Source organism: Adiantum capillus-veneris, chromosome 18 (assembly GCF_014529385.1).
Source record: "Adiantum capillus-veneris isolate H3 chromosome 18, ASM1452938v2, whole genome shotgun sequence".
In the NCBI taxonomy this organism is placed as follows: domain Eukaryota; kingdom Viridiplantae; phylum Streptophyta; class Polypodiopsida; order Polypodiales; family Pteridaceae; genus Adiantum; species Adiantum capillus-veneris.
The window spans coordinates 87,853,850-87,876,254 of NC_140948.1; the positions used below are offsets into that span (position 1 = coordinate 87,853,850).

The 22,405-nt window shown below is 44.5% G+C and overlaps 1 protein-coding gene across 2 annotated transcripts in view; it reads left to right on the forward strand.

Annotated features, from left to right (window-relative positions):
• Positions 1 to 453: 453 nt before the first annotated feature.
• The window catches only part of LOC147435990 (ABC transporter F family member 2-like), a 32,678-nt gene continuing 10,726 nt past the window's right edge, over positions 454 to 22,405 (forward strand). Inside the window, exons 1-5 of one of the 2 annotated variants that reach the window (XM_086488892.1) lie at positions 454 to 1,013; positions 2,066 to 2,664; positions 2,817 to 3,158; positions 3,244 to 3,384; positions 3,465 to 3,644. In XM_086488892.1, coding sequence (XP_086345018.1) covers positions 716 to 1,013; positions 2,066 to 2,664; positions 2,817 to 3,158; positions 3,244 to 3,384; positions 3,465 to 3,644 — 1,560 coding nt within the window. In that variant the 5' untranslated portion in view covers positions 454 to 715. The remainder of the gene's footprint in view (positions 1,014 to 2,065; positions 2,665 to 2,816; positions 3,159 to 3,243; positions 3,385 to 3,464; positions 3,645 to 22,405) is intronic. The other variant, XM_086488893.1, reaches the window with a different exon arrangement.

Here is a 22,405-nt window from a genome sequence, read left to right on the forward strand (position 1 = left end):
TACTTCAAGGCCTTCAGAGCCACTTTTACCCCTATTAGTACCGCTTGCCGACTACGACATCCTCTCTCTCTCTCTCTCTTCGCATACGGACACCCTGTGTGTGTGTGTGTGTGACGCTCGAGCTGCAACCACACTAACTGGATTGGCCTGGTGTTGACACATGTTTGGGGGGGAGCGGGTGGAATCCCTTCCCCCATTATAATAGTATAGATATAGAGATATAGATAGATGAATGGCCAATTTTTGGAGGCTTTGGGGCCACCTTTTACACTTGGGGGAAGAGTGAAAATATCACCCTTTCACATACAAGCCTTGTTCCTCACCCAATTTTATAGTGAGGAACTTGATCCAATCAAATTGCTTGATGGAAAAAGGCAATGTGGGATATTTTTGAGCCTCAACACTCAAAGCTCCCTTTAAAATATTTTTTTTGTGGTGGAGAAGGGTTGCCTTATAAGCTGCCCTCCGCAAGCAGCTGTCTGCGAACAACACTCTTATTCGCAACTGGGAAGCTCCATCTATTCAGACTCGACCTTCCAAAGAGCTCACTCTGACGCAGGCCGCCCACCTGGCTTACAAAGCCCGTGGGGTTTTCTCATCGTGCAGCTCCTCGTCGCACAACCTGTTTGGGGTGGGTTGCATGCGCTTGGAGTGAAATTTCGCTTCGTTGCTCGTCCCCTTTGCTTTCCTTTCTTCCTTGAAGCTACCCCTCAAAATGGACCTGGGGTCATTGAGCTTCTCTCACTCAGCTTTTCGAGGTCAACAGGTTTCTCCATGCCATCGAAGGCAGGAGGCTGCCTTTCATGTGCCCAAAAAACTCAGCAGAAGGCCCCTCTTCAAGCAGCTGTTTTGGGTGTTGGCATCCCATTCCAATAGTACAAGGAGGAACCTCAGCTCTTGTGTCTTTCAATCTGGTGATCCGGCCACGCTAAGATCAAAGAAGAACAGATGGACCTGTGCTTTTGCTGTTGCTCTTGAAACTAAAGTGGACACTGTGGTGTCTACAGGTGAAGGTATTTTCCGCGACGCTTTAGATGATTTAGTGGCGTTTGAGAACGCATATTTTGCAATTAATTGTGGTTGTTCTAGGTCTAATGGCCAAAGCCCAGTCACCCTTTGATGCGTGATGCAAGGCAGGTTAATAGGCTATGCCCTTCACCGGTTTCCATGCCCATGTTGAAGAATCAAGGAGGTTTTTGAATTACCTAGGTGAGCCTGATGTTGGCAGTTCACAGATTTCTAGTTGATGACATCAAAATGACAAGGCACACTTCCTGCTCTAATTTACTTTTACATGCTGGACATTGACTGCCTTGGGAAGAGGTGATGTGGGTTCATTCTCACTCTCTGCCTAGCTCGACGTATAGACTAGGGGCGAACTCACAGACTGACAGTTTATGGTAGTGTTGCAGGCTGTAGCACTAGAGATGGTGTATGGAAACATATACAAGCCCCTTGGGTTCTTGCTATTTCAGTTGTGCATGTTCAATATATAAATAAATTACCACCCAAATGTGCTCAATTGGAAGGTTTCAGTAAATGGTCATTATATTGGGAGAAGTATACTTGTGGCAGATGCTGTCAACAGTCAAATCTTTTGATCAGCTTGGCATGTTATGATTTTCATCTATTAACTTTGGGACCATGGTTCTCTCGCGCTGGTTATGCTTCTCTTGCGGAGCCAAGGTTTTGGCTTATTTGGGAGTGCCTTGTTATAATTCATGCATGAGCAACCTCTGCTAAGCACATCAAGATCCACAACTTGTGGGAAGTTCTTTCATAGTGAACTAGTGTCAAGACTATATAGGAATAGGTCTCGATCCTCTATTTTTCAGTGAATTGACTTTGTTAGATGTTGTCTGGCATTCTGTTTTCTTTGTAGCTTCAGTTTTTTCCCAGCTCCCTTTGTTGATTCATCCTTATCAGCATGCCTCACCTTGCAATTTTCTTGTACCTAAGATTCTTGTATGCTGCACGAGATGGCGTTTGCTTGCGCTTTTGAATTATGCATAAATTTTGGCCTGTCTATTCTGAGTTGTCTGATAAATGTGATTTTTGTCCAAAGGTGTAAGCCAAGAAAAAACATCGAAGAGGAGTTCCAGTGGAGCCTCAAGTATCTCATCTGGTGTCAAGTTGGAACATATCAGCAAGTCCTTCAAAGGGGCAACTATTCTCAAAGATGTAAGCTGGGAAGTCAAAAAAGGTGAAAGAGTAGGTCTAGTGGGTGTAAATGGTGCTGGAAAGACCACACAGCTAAAGATTATTGTTGGTGAGGAAGAAGCAGACTCTGGGAATCTAATAAAGGCCAGGGACAATATGAAGATTGCATTTCTTACCCAGGAATTTGAGGTTGTACCCAGCCGTACTGTAAGAGAAGAATTTATGAGTGCTTTTGCTGAGCAAATGATTGTTGCTCAAAGACTTGAGGAAGTGCAGAAAGCCTTGGAGTCTTCGACAGAAGACCTGAAATTGATGGGCAAGCTTCTTGATGACTTGGATGAATTGCAGAAAAAAGCACAATCTTTAGATTTGTATGACATTGATATTAAGATTAACAAGATGATGCCTGAGCTTGGATTTACACAAGAAGATGGCGAACGGCTCGTGGCTTCCTTCAGTGGTGGATGGCAGATGAGAATGTCTCTAGGCAAAATTCTCCTCCAGGTTGTTAATTGGTTTACATTGGTTTTACACTTTGCCTTGACACGTTTTTGATGTACATGCACATGTCTGCCTGCACCGCTAGACTGCTAGGTTACAGTAGCATGAATGCTGGAAGGGCTTTCTAAATTCTCACCTTGTCATTGCTTGACTAGGAGCCGGATCTGTTATTACTGGATGAGCCTACAAACCACTTAGACCTTGCTACCATTGAGTGGCTTGAAGGCTATCTCAGGTCACAAGATGTACCAATGGTGATTGTTTCACACGATCGAGCCTTTTTGGATCAGCTATGCACCAAAATAGTAGAAACCGACCTTGGAGTTTCACAGACATATGAAGGAAATTACAGCGCTTATGTCCTGGCGAAGGCAGAAAGAGCAGAGGCACAGCGTATGGCTTGGGAGAAGCAACAGAAAGAAATTGCAAGAACAAAGGATATTATTCAACGTCTCAGTGGTGGAGCCAATACTGGGCGTGCAGCTACAGCTGGAAAGGTTTTTTTTGTGATCTTATGTTATTATGAGCCTGTGAGGCAATTGCCCAACTCTTACCACATCTGGCTGGTCCTTGGTATTTTAGCAACTGGAGAAGATCCAAAATGAGGATCAAATTGAAAGACCTTTTGAACATAAATCTATCAAGTTTCGCTTCCCCGAGATGGAGCGCAGTGGCCTTATTGTGGCCGAAATAAAGAAGCTGCGGATGGAGTATGATGAAATGGTATTCAGCTCTGATTCAAGCAGCATCATGGTTGTTTATTGTGGCACAGTTGGTGATACAGGATATTGGTTGTGCAACAGGTTTTGTTTGATGCTGCGGATCTTTTGATTGAAAGAGGTGAGAAACTAGCAATTATTGGACCAAATGGTTGTGGTAAAAGTACCCTACTTCGTTTATTGATGGGCATGGAAGAGCCTACATCTGGTGAAGTCCAGCTTGGTGAGCATCGTGTCGTTCCCAACTATTTTGAGCAGAATCAGGTGTGTCATTCTGCAGCGTGCTATTCATGTTGAGATTCTGGTTTGTGGATAAATTTGAGTTGTTCGAGCTGGGTGTTCATCTAAAAGGATATACATGTTATAGATAGAAATAGTTCAGCACTTGGTCCACGTAGGGGTTCCAAGACCTTACTGTCGACGGGTATCAGAGACAATGCATTATTTAGGGTGAATTAGAGGAGTTGAATCTTGAGAAGTTGATATAAATGCTCCAGACTGATAGTTTGAGTTGCTCTGTTGGGCTGAGAAGTATTAGTTGAAATTATGGAATGAAGCGTAGTTGAGTTGAGTATATGTGGAAGACAGCAATTGCATTTAAGGTCTTGGGGTCTATGTTCCATGTCAATAGAGTCTGTTGCGAAGAAGTTGCCACTATCTATCACCTTCTGATTTTTAAGACTCGCGTTTTGCGAGCTTCTCAAATGAAGTAAGAACAAATGTTACTCTCTTCGTTACTCAGAGGCTTGATCTGGGTTCTCTCTCTGCCCACTTTTTGCAGATGCTCGGTTCAACTGTGAGCTGCAGAGCTGGAGGCCAAGACTGCAGTGTATTTAGACTGCACGCACTAGGGCGGTATCAATCTACTTATGGGCAGTTTGTGCCACCGTCGTTGCGAACTGCATGGAGGTTGCCATCCCTATCTACGAGTGAGGGCTGGCACAAGGCCTTAACTAGCATAGGTGCTCCCCCCATCTTTGCTCCAATGATTTCTTGTGGAACTGGGGCCTTTGCCCTTTTCGTAGGTCATATTGTCATGATCAATGGTCTCTCCATCTATACTCATTGATCATATATTGACATACTTGGTGGCCTATCATGCTTTACTAGCATCATAGGTATGATCAATGGTCTCTCCATCTATATTCATTGATCATATACTGACATACTTGGTGGCCTATCATGCTTTACTAGCAGCTCTCCTTTCTTATGGTGAAGGCATCCTCAAATGGGGTGGTGCGGGTAATTAATTTTAGTATAAGAAAACCAGAGTATGATGTGGCCATAGAGCTATACGCACACAGTCTCTCCGCTGCACCCAGTGCTGCATATGCTATACGAGTGGAATCTTTGATGTCTCTGCTAAAGAGGACTAATTCATTCAATGGTAATCCTTAGTTCTTGCCAAGGAACATTCTAGGCAGATAAAAGACACAAGCCAGACACATGCATAAACAATGGAAGGGACAGATATCCCATGCACCTCCTAGCCGTAAAGCCTAACTGGCTTACCGAGTGCCTAGGAGCCTACAGGGATGCATCTACTTCGGCCATATGCATCCTCTCAAGGACTGGCATTCTATACTGCTAGCCTACACCCTAGCTTGAGCCTTGGGTGTCTAAGCAATCACTACCAAGCGTCGTTTGGTGATTCCACGAGACAGCTCACAAATGAGGCAAGGTCCTATTTATAAGGCTTCATAATCGCCCTAACCTAAGGCCTTAGTTTATACTTGCGGGACATGGCTCAAGCGCCAACTTGATGTCTAGGTACATAACACTTTGCCCCTTATATCTAATCGCTATCTTTGGCATTTACCTTGATAATGACTTTGGAGAACCGACTCTTTAACAACCTCAATGGATTCCAAGTTGCAATTGACTCATGTTGATGTTTCGATGCAATTAGATATGTTGAGTTACCGAGGTTTGACAAGGCCCCTCTATCCTTTTGGTCAAGGACCAACTTGGGCTTAAGTGAAACATGACGGATAGTATCCTCTTCTAGTAGAGTATGACTTGTCCATCGTCCATCGTGCCATGTATGTTATATTAAATAGTTAATGTGGAATATTGGATGATCGCTAAGATGTTAGGTTAGATCCTACTTGTAGATACCATTGTGATCTGTGTAAGTATTTATAATGGTCCACAAATACCAAGATAGATAATTGAGAGCACGGTTAGGAGTCCTTGAATATTTTAAATCATACTCACTTAGGGGGTATAAGTTATACTTTCCTTTGCAATTGCAAGCATTTCTTGCATATCTTGTGGAAAATCCTCCGTAAACTGCAACTTGCCTCCCTTGAGTGGAGTAGCAAGAGGTGGCTTTGGTTTATAACAATACATAAGCATATATGGACTTTGTATAATGATTGCATGCTTAGAATCCCTTTAAGGGAGTATAATATGTGAGATACTTTTTCAATCACTTTGATGATAAGAGACACAATTCTTCTTGCATCATACTTTAAATAGCTTTGGCACCAACCATTATAGGCCAATAGTTGTTTACAATGATTACATCTCCTTCTCGATGTAGTGGCCTGATCCAATTAGGGGTCCAATCATGAGGCATGCCATGTCGAAGAGCAAGGTTAAACATGTCACAAGTCCAACGTATATTTTCTTTCCGGTCCGTTCGAGCATTTCTAGCTTCATACCTTACAAATCCTCTTCCTTGCGAGTAGCCAATTTTGTGGCCTCCCACATATGCCCTTTATGGAAAAGAGAGATGTACATGAAAGAGAACCGTATTGCGACATCTCACCTGCACTTGGTTGAGCATGTAGTTTTAAACAATGCATATACATGTCCATGGGCCATGAGTGTCACATTACCAACCCACTCCAAAAGGGTTTTTCAAAATTTATGATGTGGATGTGCTTTTGCATGAGCTTGAGAAAATTGTACGTTTACTTCCCATTGTCTTGGCTCTTTTTGGGAATGCTCATTGTATGCATTTACATGCTTATATATATTTATTGATCATTTTCGGGTCCCATCCTCTTGGCTGCATTTGAGAGAGAGAGAGAGAGAGAGAGAGAGAGAGAGAGAGAGAGAGAGAGAGAGAGATCCTTATTTGAAGTTATCGGCCTCCATTGGTAGAGTGCCAATGGTTAGCTTGCAAGGCTAGGAGTGCGCGAGTTCAACGCGAGTAGGTGAGGCAGGGTGGTATGGGATGCGGGGTCCTAGAGGTGCATGCCTACATCCTCGGACATTGGTTGTAGTGAGGGGGTGCTGCTTGATGGTGGCTATGTTCGGGTAGTTTGTTCGACGCGTGTCCATAGACGGTCCGTGTAGTCGTGGGATCCTCAGTCTAGTATGTTTCATTTAGTTGTTAGACGATTGTTGCGTCGAGGCTCTGAAACTGGCTCGTAGGGTGGTAGACTTTAGCTTTCACCCAATCTTTAAACTGTTAACTTTACGACACAAAGGAACTTCACGAATAAGCCTGTGACTGGAAATTACACTTCAATCAAAACACGGCCTGGTAGTCGAGTGCTTCCAAGCAGACAATAACATCGTGTTGGCCCCAAAGATTGGCGTCCCTTTCTGTATTTCTTTACTCTTGTTGCACTTGGGAAAAACGAGTAAACTTCTTGTCACGTGCACATGGCTCTGTGTGCCACGTGGACATGATTTATCGACATCCAGAGCCAATTTTCTTCTTCTTCCTAGATAGGGATGTCTAGAATCCTAGGAGGATTAGTATCGGCAATTTTGTGAGCCCGTTTGCATGACTTGCATGTTCGGACAAGTCCATTGGATTAGGTTTTCCAGTTTTGGAACCCTCTTGCATAATGCTTTGTACACATGTTTTGACAGACGTTAATACACCGCGGTGGGCATCTGGCATGATGGAGGAATCCCATTCCCCGCGTCGATCGGATTTACTGGGTGGGCGGATGTGCGATCGTTGCACCCAGATTTGGACTTTTTGACTTCTTTTTCAATAAATCATTTTTATGATTTATTGTTGTGAAGTCTGATGGACAACTGTCCTACCTAGACCTTAAAAGGTTTATCCCATGCAGAGAGGGCCTATAAAGGAACATCAAATGTTGGCGTTTTTGGCAGATTGTAATCTAGCGCCAAGAAGCATAGCTCAGCCAGCGTTTCCTTCAGCAATCAGCCGGCGGTTTCAGTTAGTAGATCCGCCAAGGTTTGCAAGTCAAATCAGCCTTGGCGTTTTGGTTAGCAGCAGATCAACAACGTTTTTTATGTTTTCAGCCTTTGCGCTAGCAAACAGCGTGTCCCATGGCGGTCCGGTACTTCGGCAACCCATCGAGCCTCCCCTTGTGTATACATTCCATTTATGCAATCTAAAGCAAATACCTTACCGCATCGACAACGGTGTGGGGGGCCCTTGAGAGGGTTGGTTGGAACCCCATCGGGTGTTGCTCTTCTCTTTTCTCTCCCCCTCGCCCTCTACACATCTCTATTGCATTCTCTCAACCCCTCTCTTCAAGGGAAAGTAGAAAGAACAATCATTCAAGCACAAAGCATTCACTAACACAAGGAAAGAAGGAAAGGACTTTGTGGAAGTGTAAAACTAGATCTTCACCATTTCAATTCCGCTGTACCTAACATTGGTATTAGAGCTTTGAAGATTTTGCACTAATCTGCTAATCCCCAAAAAGTTTTTTTCTCTCTCGTGTTTTTTGTTGTGTTGGCATCCCTTAGGTGTATACTCCTCCCATTCTTGGAACAGCAGGCCTGCCATTGCATGTAGAGCCGTGTCCCTTGAGTGTCGGAAAATAGCAACCAATTGTATACCGGGTTTTGCATGCGGGGTGCGCCGACGAGGAGGTAGATAAGTCTCCCAAAGATTAGTCTGCGACTTTCCTTGAACCAAGAGGAGAAATCCTTGCATGGTCAAAACTCGCAGCGGTATGGAGACCTCCACCAATCAAGAAGGCGAGCAAGTGCCACCTACGGATCCTCTAGCCCTCCCCCAACCCCTCCCTTTTTTGCCACCAAATCCCATGGATGCTATGATGAAGATGATGATGGAGATGATGATGCGGCAAGAAGAGATAGGTCGTTTAGAGTGGCTGGAAGCGGCGGAGTGTAAGGAGCACCGATTGGCGGCCGAAGCCGAGGCTCGTAGATGGAGCGCGAGGAAGCGGCGAAACGAGAAGAACGTCGCTTAAGGATTCTAGTTACTAATCCTTAATTAAGTACTTAAATTAATGATTAAGACTTGAGAAACTTAAACTTGACTCATAGATAAATCCACGTACATTATTGAAAAAAGATCAGTTGTATATGAATTTTTTGAGTGTAGTTTCACCACTGGAAAGTCGCGGCGACGTAGTTTCATTTGGAAAATATGCTCTTCAAGCCCTTGAACCTGCTTGGATTACGGCTAGACAGATAGTAGCTGTGTTTGATTGATTGAAATGTGTTACAAAAAGACATGACCATAGGTCAAGAGACATGACTCTAGGCCAATAGTCGTGTCCTTTTCCTGTAGAGTCGTGATCCTTCGACGTACAGGTGCAGCCATTCGTCGAAGAGGCATGGCTATTCGTCGAACAGGTGCGACTCTTGGGCGAAGAGAGACATTCTTTTGAGAAGTGGGGTCTCTGCTTTGGTACGTTTTTGTATCTGCAAAATAATCAAGTGAAGAAGGTAATACAAAGACAAAGAATACATCACAATCGTGGCATCCCTCCCATTTAAAGTAAAACCCAGGGTAGTAGTAGAAACTCCGAGAGAAGGTATTGTTGTAGTGCTTCTGCATCCAAAGCTCTTTCTGTTAAGTCCCACGTCATGGCATTGTTTTTGACTATAACTATTTTACCAAATTGAAAATTGATCATATCTACAACTTGTCGTATTTTTGTCAAAAGTAACAGTATCACATCTGCAACTTGATTATTGCTTTTGTCAAAGGCATTCGTAACTTCGAGCTTTGTCCAAGAAAAGATTGAATCTTTATCTGATTCAAGTGAAACGATTGGTAAACTGACTTGAGTTTTTTGTTGAGTGATGACCATCGGTTGGAAATCTGCAGGTATTCCATTGGTTTGTCTGGAATAGAAAAATCCTCCTGAAGGGATGTCGTAGACTGGGACATAGTAGTGTTTGAAGGTATATCCATTTGTAAAGGTTTATCATTCGAACAAGTTGTGTCGAAAGATTCAATTGCAGCGACTAAAGTCGTGTTGCAAAAGTTTGCATCTGTTTTATCCTTTGCATCAATGAAGGTAAGGATTGGAGTCTTCAAGTTTGAAGGATTATCATTCACCATTGCAATTGGTATTTGTTCAGAGACAAAGACTTTATTTTGCAAGGGTAGTGACAAGGCGAATTTTTTGCCTGGATCGCGGCCAAAGAATGGGTCATGTGCTTATTGGTTGTCACACAAGAACCAAAATCTTCTGAATCTTCAGCCTTCTCAGTGGGTATTAAGGCTTCCAGTTGAGGAGGGAGAGGTTGAGGGCGCTGTTGCCTCTTAGACCTCTGAAGAATCCTCTTGCACAAGGAAAGGATCAATAAATCTTCAACTTTACCATCATCAGACAAGAAAGACTTAAATGTAGGGCATGGCTTGCGGGGGGGACTTGTCTAGCGTCGCGAAATTCACGACCGAGTACTTGATTAGGGTCGGATATATGTGCTACTAAGTAAGCCCATCCTGATATGGCTGATTGCTTTTTAAGACGAGATCCTTTGGAAGCTTCATGTTGTTGCTTTTGTTGCCGATGATTCCAATAAGAAGTAGGTTGCTTAGAATTGTAACATTTCCAAGAATATTCATGCTGAGACTTTTGCTGCTCGCACGAAGGTACTTTGTGTCTAGTTGTCTCTGAGAAACCATACTTTGGGTGAGAAAATTTGGGTTGGAAAACCTCTGGTTTAAGCCGTTCTTTCTGGTCGGCCATTGAAGCCGTTGATGAGGAAATTGACTCTATAGGCCTCGGGAAGTGCGAAGAAGTATAACCCTGAAGCACGTCCAAATGTGATGCCATTGATGTAGTAACAGAGATAGCTTGTTGAATCTGCTCTTTTAGAATTGCTATCGGATCTTCGGGTATAATATGGTTGTCACCTTCTCCGGGCATATTGACAACTCAGAGGGAATATCGTCCACGTAACTCAGTTACGTGATGAATGCGAAGCCTTCGAACCCATCTAGAGAATTGGCCATGGCACAATCACAGGAGTTGCATGGACCAACGATTACAAGAGCGGGAGCACCAAATGCTGCAAATTAGCGTTGGCTGAAAACTGCAATTCCATCGTCGGCTGCTGAAATTTGATCGCCAAGGGAAAGGGGGGGGGGGGTGTCCACATGAGCGGGCAGTACCCGGGAAATGTCCTGCAGAGGGGGGCGATCAAATTTGGGTCAACAAGGGGCTGCTGTAAATGTGTTACCCGCTGAATTTTTGCTTACGCTGCCCTGTTTTATGCAAGCGCTGGCTGAATTTTTTACGATGCTTGCTAAGAGACTTTGTTTTTTAATCAATTTTGCCACATCATCATATTTTGCCACATCAGCACTGCACAAAAATCAGCGTTAATTTTTTTTGAAGCTGTCCAGCGTGAGCTTTCAGCAACGGGCCCTCTTGTGCGCTGCTTGTGTGCTTTGCTGCCGGCTGAAAATTGATTTGTCAACTTTTTACGCTGAAGAGGTGCAATTCTTCACGCTGAAGAGGCACGGGAGGAGGAGGCACGGCAATTGCGAAAGGGTACGAGTGCCGGCTGAAAAGGCATGCCGGTGTGGAGCCTTGGAAATTCCATCGTTGCGAAGGAGAAAGGGCTCCAGAATAAGGACATGCTACTTTTGTCTCTGAGCGGGCACTTGGGCCCCATCGGATGGGGTCCCGTAAGTTGGTGGGAACTCTTTAAAAATAGGCCACTCGTCAAGACTTTGTAAGTCTGTAAAACTTCTTCTTCTTCTTTTGCTGCTTCTTCGTAGGGTTTTGGCTTCTCGGCCGGAATCTGCAGGTTGGCTCCGTTCTTCAGTGGCTTTGACACGTCAGCAATTTGTTACATCTCCCCTTCTTGAAAGAGAGTAATCGTCCGCGATTACAACATATTTGCAAAACAACTCAAGTTAGCTGGAATTTTTTTTTTTCCGAGGGTCATTCCGAGGGACATTCAGATTGCTCTTTTTGTAAAGGAGTTAGCTTCTCCTTTCGGCTCTTTTGATCAAGGAGTTAGCTTCTTTCGGCTGTTTTGATCAAGGAGTTAGCTTCTCCTTTTGTTCAGATCGGAACTCTTGATATTTCGGTGTATTAAAATTAGCCATCACACCCAAACCGTACTGATCTTCCACGGGTGTCTTGATGCACTAAAATTACACACCCATGCAATCTCATCCAATCAGGAATATGCAGTAGTTGGCACATCACAATGCAACACAAATGCTCACATATGCATGTTACAGGACATAGAAACATAAAGTCGCAGATGAACACGCCTCCCGCATAACCTAACAAGGTCCGGGCCGGGAGATATTCAACGACTCCCTCATCACTCCTCCCGCATAACCTAAAAAGGTTCGGGCCGAGAGATATAGAGGCCTTTTACAACCAAACGCCTCCCAGACCGCAGCTTGCATCGTTTGAAGGTGCTGAGAGTAACCACTGCTCAGACTTCTTAATACTCCTCCCGCATAACCATCCAGGTCCGGGCCGGGAGTCACAACAACAATACTCCCCTCGTAAATAAACACAAGGGCCCGGGCCATGAGTAAAAAAACAACACTTTTCAATCATTCAATACTCCCCCCGCAAATAACCACAAGGGTCCGGGCTATGAGTATGAACAAACATTCTCAAACATAATTTCTCACTACTCCACCCGGGAGTAAAATCACCAATCATTGAAACCACTATTAAAACCAGAGTCAAACAATTCAAATCGGCACCAAGACATGTTCAAAACAAATACCATCCATTTCAAAACAAATTCCAAACAGGATCACCAAACAAGTTCTCAAACAGATTTCAAACTTTAAAAAGCAATCTCGATATCAGTCGATTTTTTGACCTGAAACCTGCACCAAAAAATTAGGGTTAGGTTTATTCCATAGGGTCGTAGCCGAGCACAACATGGTCCATCAGCTCTTGTACAAACAATGTTTCTCTGGCGGTGATAGAAGTCTCAAGATAGCAATCGTACTCGACCTCCAAGGTCATCTGATCGTGAAGAGACATCTACTGGGAGATGTCGTGAAATTTCAAGATATAATCTGCTAGGGTTTCCATGACAAGCATTTTTTGAATAGAACCAGTTTGTATTCATAGGACCAAGCAGGGTCCATATTACCAAATTATGTACATTGCCTTGCAAAATATATCTCAAGAGCAATGGCTTTTTAGCTTTCTTGCGTCAGTGCGAACAATTCACGGCATCATTGCATCCTTAAAACATCAGACAAACATAGCGACTCAACTGCAACCCTGAGCTTCGCTAGACACACACGTCGAGAACACAAATAAACTTACATCGATTCTTTAAAGCTATTTTGTACACTGCTCTTTCGTTATGGGATGTCCCATCAACGTATATACTCTTATCATTTCAGGATACCCCACTCTGTGAGAAGTTGCACTCCGAAGAAAGATGTCAGAAACCATATAACTTCGGGCAAAATTTGCTTGCCAAGTACTTGGAGTATGCTGCTTGGTAGCTATCAACATCTGCATGGCCCTGCCTCTGAGAAAAGCAGTGACTCGAAACAAATCTTGGATCCTTCTTTTACAAGTGATCTTAATGGCTTATGCCTTGTAAGACATGAGCAGTTTGCTCTGTCCGCTATTTCGTAGGACCGGTATGCTTTTAGAAAAGTACACGACTGATGCTCTGATACCACTGTCACAAGACGGGCACCACGTGCCAATAGAAAAGAAAAGACTGAACAAACTTTTAACACTTATAACAACTGTTTAATAACAACTGAACAGAGAGAGAGAGAGAGAGAGAGAGAGAGAGAGAGAGAGAGAGAGAGAGAGAGAGAGAGAGAGAGAGAGAGAGAGAGAGAGACGACACGCGACATAGAGTGGCGGAATTCCACCCCAGAGAGTATTGGCCCCAAACCTTGGCGCCCCTTTCGGTATTTCTTTATATTATTGCATATTCACAAAGTACAACAGTCGGGGAGCACCTCCTTTGCAATCTGCGCACTGAAGAGTGCTAGAGAGGGCCCCTAAGGCTCATATTTAAAGGCCTAAAGCTTAAAAGCATCAAATATGAAAAGCTGACCCCAAAAAATCACTTTCCTAAAATTTCGGGATTTCCCTAAAAATCCGTCGCGAATTCCGAAACGTCCGTACAGGTGCAACATCATCATATTTTGATGTGCAAAGTCTTTTGAGTGTGTTCTGCTTTATTTTTAATGCCTTTATGTCACTTGGGCCCCATTGGATGGGGTCCCGTAAGTTGGTGGGAACTCTTCTTTAAAAATAGGCCACTCATCAAGACTTTGTAAGTCTGTAAATCTTCTTCTTCTTCTTATTCTGCTGCTTCTTTTTAGGGTTTTGGCTTCTCGACCGGAATCTGTAGGTTGGCTCCGTTCTTTAGTGGCTTTGACATGTCAGCGATTTGTTACAGACTAATCATGCGCACACATAATACTTCCTGTGGGGGTTCTTGGGACCTCGACTTGAGAGCCAAGATCGATTCTTCGTGACTGATTGAATCTGCAATGAGGCTAGCTTCACTAGATAAAGTATCAACTAAAACATCATCCTTGTGAACAATCACATCTTTATCATGCAATTCATCATGCTCGTGAATAATCACATCTTGATCATATAAATCATGTGTGTCGTGCTTCGGAGAAGAAAGAACTGAGAGAGTCTCCTTCTCTTGATTCTTTTCAATCTGCGCCTGCACATTAGAAAATAGTAGGATTAACTCTTGCATGTGTTGGTCTCTATGTGATTCACGCTCTAACTCCAAGGCCGCTTGTCTATCTTCGGCCGCCAAGCGCGCTTGCTCGCGCTCACGCTCCAAGGCTACCCTTTTGGCTTCGGCCGCCAAGCGCGCTTGCTCGCGCTCACGCTCACGCTCCAAGGCTACCCTTCTGGCTTCGGCCGCCAAGTGCGCTTGCTCGCGCTCACGCTCTAAGGCTGCCATTCTTTCTTTGTGTTTACGAACCAATTCTACCCTTCTTTCTTCGCGCCACGCTTCTTGTTGTCTCATGATGTCCATCATCGTCTTGACCAAAGCCTCCATAGGATTTGGTGCAATCCTTGGCGTAGATGGGGAGGGTTAGGAAAACCTCCTGGTGGGGAAAATTCTTCTTCGCCACTTCCATGCTCATCACCTCCATGCGAAGTATCCATTCCGCTTAGGGTAATGACCATACTCTGAAGTCTTGGGTTCTTAAGCTCACGAGGAACTTGGGTTCTTGTGGTTTTTGGGTTCTTGAGGGTCTTGAGTTCTTGAGGTTCTTCTTTAGCTTGCAATTTGTGTTAGAGAAGGATCTTCTCTTACCCGAGCTTTACACTTCCTTGCGGGCGCATCCCTTCGCGGCCTTGCACTCACACCAAGGTTGCTTTTTCCCGCCTCATGTCGATCGGTCGACTGCTAAGTGCACGGTCTGCTCTCAATGAGTGAAAAGAGAAACAAGGGGAGTGTTAGCTGCAGCGGAATGAATGTTGTATTTTCTCAAGATTAGTGATCTTTATTGCTCAAGGTTCCTTTTAGTTCTTAGGGAAAGAGAGAGCTTTCCGTCTTGTAGAGTATTGTGATCACGAACAAAGTGAGTGGATTGTGCGTGCAAGTGAATGAGACCGAGAGAAGGAGAGAGAAGAGATACGAAACCCGAGAGGTTGTAAAACCCTCCTCCGAAGGCCCCACTCTCGTCGGCGAGGGTGGTCTATTCTTTGATTGCAGAAAGGTGTACAATGTGTATGCAATGGACTATGCAACTTGGTCTATGCCGATGACGACGACGACGATGGCTGAAATTTGAGATCTTCTAATCGCTGAATTTCGGGACTGTTTCGGTGGCTGAAAATGACTGTTTTGGCTGCGTTTTGTCGGGCTAAACTTGGGGGTTCATCTGCAACAGAATGGGGGAAATCTGCTAATGTTCTGCTGCTGAAAACCTGCGTTTTCCAATGGCTGAAAACTGCAGATCTGCTGGCGTTTTTGATGGGCTGAAAAACGCTGAAAAAGGCTGAAGTTGCTGTAAAAATGCTGAGGCTGCAGATGTTCTCCTTGCCAAAAAAATGCTACAAACTTCTGAATTCCTGCTTGCTTCCCTAGTGTTAGTGTTTGATGAAAAACGTTGAGAGTTGCTGATGTCTTGTTGATGCTTAACGATCCCAAAACGCTTAGGTTGAGGGTGGTTGTCGCGGGAACATGCCAGGCCAATGGACTTGATGGCGTTGATGTTGCTATGGGAGAAAAACGCCAAGGGAGGTATGGTGATGGGTCATAAGGGGGGGTACTGCTGAGAAGTTGCCTGTTGAGCGGGAAGCTCCTGCTGCCTCTTCTGCCAGAAAGTGTGAACTTTGGTTTGCTTATATATTAACTTAGCAAAATTGCCCTACCTACTTTTATAGGAAAGTCACTTAAAAATAATAAGTGAAAATACCAATAAATAGGAAAATAGGCTAAATGCACTGGAAAATTCCCCTAACTGATGCTAATGGATTGTGATGGGAATTTCGATGATTATGCTGTGTGCAACCGGAGGAAATGCATCTATGCTAAGTGACTGGGCATGCACGGTCTATGAATAGACTCACAAAAGTGCCAGATCACTGCTAATCTAACTTGATCGGACTGACTGAACCCTGTTGTGGTATAGCTTGTCCACGGACACATAGGGTTGGGATGTGTCACGTGACATCCCCTCCTTTTCAAAGTGAGGTACTGGTACTGAACTGTATGGCGTCGAGGGAGATCGCCAATAGCATCAAGAATCCTGAAAGGGACTCTTCGTCGGCCCACTATGATGTGTGGGTCGCGTGGTACTTGAACTTCATAAAGGTCTGCAACGCTTGCTTCTTTGGGCCGCGTTGAAAGCAACTCAAAGTCTTCTGTGGCTCCTTTGATGCTTCAACTTCGTCTAGAATCCTGCTTCTTTCGTCTTCAAGAATCTCCATGGCTGAAAATTCCTGAAACAATCTCCAACACAAAACCATGAACATACCCATTCCATGTAAAGTGAAGGAAAAAAATCTTGTCTTCTCTAAAGACTGTGGATGCAATGTAGATGAACAAATAGACGGAGTGACAACCCGTTCATCAAACATATGCAAACAATGAGATCGAATCTTTTTTGTTTGATCAAAATCAATCAACTGTGGCAAATCACAATGGAAATGCCTATGCTTGGTGCTCATACAATCATGTGATCTTTCGGAAACTGTGTCATGCCACGGAAGAAACATGCAGTGCGACTTCCTTACTTACAAACTTTTCAACTTTTCATGAACAATCCGCATACATTCGTGCTCATCCATGAGAGAAATGTGCTCAACATACAACATGTCATGCCTAGGAAAAGGGATCACATAACGATGCTGACTAAAATACAGGAAACCTTCACGAATGAAACACTCGAACAATGCGTGCTTATCAATCATGCGAACACATAATACTTCCTGTAAGGGTTCTTTGGACCAACGCTCGAGAGCCAAGATCGCTTCTTCGGGATCTATCGAATCTTCTTGTGGGGGATCTGTGGACCTCGACTCGAAAGCCAAGATCGATTCTTGGTGCTTGATCGAATCTACAAGAGGTTAGCTTCGCTAGAAAAAGCATCAACTAACACATCATCCTTGTGAACAATCACATCTTCTTCGTGCAACTCATCATACTTGTGAGAAATCACATCTTGATCATGCAAATCATCATGCTTGTCATTGTCATCCAAATCATTATGCAAATCATTGGCATCCAAATCATCATGCTTCTCATCATCATGCAAATCATTATCAATCAAATCATCATCATGCTTCACATAATCATGCAAATCCTGTGTATCCTGCTTTGGAGAAGAAGAGACGGAGATAGTCTCCTTTCCGTAACTCTGTGCAAAGTACGCCTGTACTTGAGAAAAAAGTCGCAAGAACTCTTTGTTTTGTTGGGCGCACCCCTTGGCGGCCTTGTGGAACACCAAGGGAAACATCCATGAGAGAAACGTGCTCAACATCCATGAGAGTAACGTGAGAGAAACGTCCTTTTCTGCGGGCGCACCCCTTGGCGGCCTTGCGCTCACACCAAGGTTGCTTTTTCCCACCTCACGTCGATTGGCCGGACGCTAAGTGCACGGTCCACTCTCAATGAGTGAATAGAGACACAAGGGGAGGCTGGACAAGCCCTTCTTTCTTGGGATTCCTTTCACTCTTCAACAAAACACGATTAGGAATCGCCACGCCCAAGTAAACTTGGGTTCGTGCGATCACAACAAGCAAATTTTTTTTTTTTGTGTGGTTCTTGTGGTTCTTTCCTTGAGTAATGCAGAACACTTCCAAAGCTCTGATACCAATGTTAGGTGCAACGGAATGAATGTTGTATTTTCTCAAGATTAGTGATCTTTATTGCTCAAGGTTCCTTTTAGTTCTTAGGGAAAGAGAGAGCTTTCCGTCTTGTAGAGTACTGTGATCACGAACAAAGTGAGTGGATTGTGCGTGCAAGTGAATGAGACCGAGAGAAGGAGAGAGAAGAGATACGAAACCCGAGAGGTTGTAAAACCCTCCTCCGAAGGCCCCACTCTCGTCGGCGAGAGTGGTCTATTCTTTGATTGCAGAAAGGTGTACAATGCGTATGCAATGGACTATGCAACTTGGCCTATGCCGATGACGACGACGACGATGGCTGAAATCTGAGATCTTCTAATCGTTGAATTTCGGGACTGTTTCGGTGGCTGAAAATGACTGTTTTGGCTGCGTTTTGTTGGGCTAAACTTGGGGGTTCATCTGCAACTGAATGGGGGAAATCTGCTAATGTTCTGCTGCTGAAAACCTGCGTTTTCCAGTGGCTGAAAACTGCCGAGCTGCTGGCGTTTTTGATGGGCTGAAAAACGCTGAAAAAGGCTGAAGTTGCTGTAAAAATGCTGAGGCTGCAGATGTTCTCCTTGCCAAAAAAACGCTACAAACTGCTGAATTCCTGCTTGCTTCCCTAGCGTTAGTGTTTGATGAAAAACGTTGAGAGTTGCTGATGTCTTGTTGATGCTTAACGATCCCAAAACGCTTAGGTTGAGGGTGGTTGTCGCGGGAACATGCCAGGCCAATGGACTTGATGGCGCTGATGTTGCTATGGGAGAAAAACGCCAAGGGAGGTATGGCGATGGGTCATAACGGGGGGTATTGCTGAGAAGTTGCCTGTTGAGCGGGAAGCTCTTGCTGCCTCTTCTGCCAGAAAGTGTGAACTTTGGTTTGCTTATATATTAACTTAGCAAAATTGCCCTACCTACTTTTGTAGGAAAGTCACTTAAAAATAATAAGTGAAAATACCAATAAATAGGAAAATAGGCTAAATGCACTGGAAAATTCCCCTAACTGATGCTAATGGATTGTGATGGGAATTCCGATGATCATGCTGTGTGCAACCGGAGGATATGCATCTATGCTAAGTGACTGGGCATGCACGGTCTATGAATAGACTCACAAAAGTGCCAGATCACTGCTAATCTAACTTGATCGGACTGACTGAACCCTGTTGTGGTATAGCTTGTCCACGGACACATAGGGCTGGGATGTGTCACGTGACAGGGAGGTAGGACAAGCCCTTCTTTCTTGGGTTTATTGTCACTCTTCAAAAACACGATTAGGAATCGACATGCCCAAGTGGACTTGGGTTACGTGCGACTGTAACAAGCCAAAAAAAAATGTGGTTCTTTCCTTGAGTGACACAGAACAGTGCCAAAGCTCTGATACCAATGTAAGGTGTAGCGGATGTGAATGTTGAACTTTGCTCAAGATGAGTGCTCCGAACCGTGCTCAGGGTTCCTTTTACTTACGGAAGGGAGAGCCTTTTGTTCCTTTAATGAGAGTGCAGATGATCACAAACAAAGTGGATGAACACTGTGAATGAAGGTACTGAGACTGAGAGATAGAGAGAAGAATACGACACCAGAATGTTGTCAAACCCTCCTCCGAAGGCCCCACTCTCTATGGCGAGAGCGGTCTACTATTGATTGCACAAATCTCTACAATGCAATGGACTTGCTGACGATGAGGTCGACGACGATGAGGACGACGACGAGACGGATTGAAATCTGAAAACGCTAATGGCTGAAATCTGCAAATCTTGTATCCGCTGAATTCTGACTCTAGGTCGATGATGACGACAACACGATGACGACGCGTTGAAAACGCCAATGCTGAAATCTGCGTTTTCCGGGCTGAATCTGCAAACTTTGGCTGATCTAATTAAACGGTGAGGATGTGCTGCGGGAAGGTGACTCGTTAGATCTGCGAGGTTTGGGGGACTGTTCTACGGTGTCTATATGTAGAAAATTGGAAACGCTGATGCTAATGGTACTTTTGCTCGCAGAGAATTTGCAACACGTTGGTGTAGGTCTGCAAATGCAAAAACGCTAGGCCTGATCTGTTGTATCTGCTAACGCTAGGGCTGATTTGTCGCGGGGGAAACGATGCGGTGAAGATCTGCTGTTGCAAGGTCCATGTCCCGATGTCGTAAGGCTGAAATCTGCAAAATGCTAGAGCTTGAGGCTGATCCAAAAACGCTAGGGCAGATTTGGCGTCTGTTGGGGGGTCTTGCTGAGAAGGTGCATTGTCGGACGCTGGATCCCTGTTGCCTCTTCTTCCAAAAAGTGCTAGCGCTACGTTTTCTTATATATTGACTTACAAAGTTTGCCCTACCCAGTTTCCCAACAAAGTCACTTATTAATAATAAGTGAAAAATGGCTAAAATAGGTGTGTGCACTGTAAAAATGCTCCTGGTGGGTTCTGATGGTAATCTGATGATCATGCTGTGTGCAACCAGAGGATATGCATCTACTCTTAAGTGCCTAGACATGCACGGTCTACGAACAGACTCACAAAAGTGCCAGAACACTTCCTAATCTAGGCTAACTGAACTGAACTGAACCCTAGTCATGAAGTAGCTTGTCCATGTACGCATAGGGTTAGATGTGGACGTGACATTGTATTTTTGGATGCGGTCCAAAATGGGGATAGATGGTCAGAAGACTAGTGAGAGCCCAAACGGGAGCATCTCCTAAAAATTAGGGAACTGCTATTTTGGGCCATGAAATCTGTTCGCGTCATTACCTTCGGAATGACAGGGGAAACATTTTAGAAATCTGTCGCAAAGTCAACTGGGCAACTAGTCGGGAGATTTTTAAGCAAAAATCCCAAAACGGGAAAATGCTTGTAAATGTGTCAAGTGGCGCACTTTCCTCATGCAAGAAGAAGTGGCGCTGAATTTCTAGCTGGGAGGCTCATTTGCAACCTCTTGCCACAGGTTAAGAGTTATTGTGTGCAAGCTTTCTTTCTCATGTACAATGTAGTGCAAGAAGTGTGTCCTACACACTCCACTGCTCTCTCTCGCCCCTACATGTAGTAATTGATGCCCCGCAAGAGGGCTCTTCATTTGACTCTTGTACAACTGTGTGGTTATATGCGTTTTTGCTAAGGCAAGAGCCTCTTTGAGCAGTAACAGGAGTAGCTAGGCAATAGCGAGGGTGATAACCTTACCGTACAGGTGCGTTTTTAGCACTGGTTATGCGTTGTATTTTGACTGTTTTTCAGCCATACGAACGCCAGAACCATTGGGAACAGTGCCCCACTGATAGAGGACTGTTCGGGAGACTGTTTAGGGCTGAAAACATGGCAAAAACCAGTAATACAGCGATCTGAATTTACTGTTTTTGGACAGAAATCAGAGGGTTTATGTCAGTGGAAGCGAGTTCCAGCAGGGGAATTGGTTTCGGGCAAGTTTTGGGGCTGTTATGTTACAGAAATTTTGCCAGAAGAGGTGGTATCTAGCTGGATACAGGCAAAGAATTCAGAGGGCTCTTCTTTGTAATTACCCTCTTAAATAATAAAGAAATACAAAAAGGGGCGCCAATTTTGGGGCCTACAAGTGGTCGGCGTCTGCTCGGGGCATTCTAGCTTTCGAGCCGTGTGTGTGCTTAAGTGTTAATTCCCGTCGCAGGTTACCTTTGTAAAGTACTGTGTATGTGTCTAAAGTAAAGAATTTCAGGTGAAAGCCAAAGCCTACCGTCCCACGGACCGGTTTCAAGGTTGCGTTGCCACAATCACTTTTTCCTCAAGAAGTGAGTCTTGGTTGTTTTGGGCAAAGACAGAGTATAGGAATGCAGGATTACACTATGGCCGACAAAGGGAAGGGCATTATGGAAGAGGGCTCCTCTTCGAAGGACAAACAGGAAGTTCCTATGGTGTTTGAGATTGGCGAGAGTTCACGGCCACGCTCGTGTATACCTCCTGTTGATGTAAATGTCCCTCCAGTACAAGGCTTTATGACTGGGCAACTTGAGGATGATGCGTTCAGGACTCGGTTAGTTGCCGTGGTGAATGTGTTTTCGCAACTGGTGCAGAGCCCAGGTTTATTGAGTTCTTGTAAGCGCCACTAGTGCTACAACAAAATAGGCAACCTACACTGCGAACTGAGCTTGTTGAAGATCAAGCCCAAGTACTTCATGCGTCTTAGCAGGATAGGGGACACTCGCATGTTGCGGAGTCAGGGGCTCCAAAACAGGTTCCTCCTGTCCTTGAATAGGTGGTTAGGACGCCTATTTCATAGGCTATGCCAGTTCAGCCCGCCACCTTTCAGAGCTCACATGCTGTCTTGAATGGACAGGGAACTGGTTACCAGGCTATGCATCCAGTTTTTCCACCACCCACGGTACATCCTGGGTATTTCGGGGGTGGATCTGTGTTCTAGAGTATGACTGGTTATGCGCCTAGAAGCCAGCCGTATATGCCAGGAACAATGTTGGGTTGTATTCAAGGCATGATGCCAAACCCCATGTATGGTAGCATCGGCATGTAGCAAGGTTTTCAGAGCAACTAGGGCCAGTTTGGGGTGCCACAGGGTCATTTTGGCATGGCTGG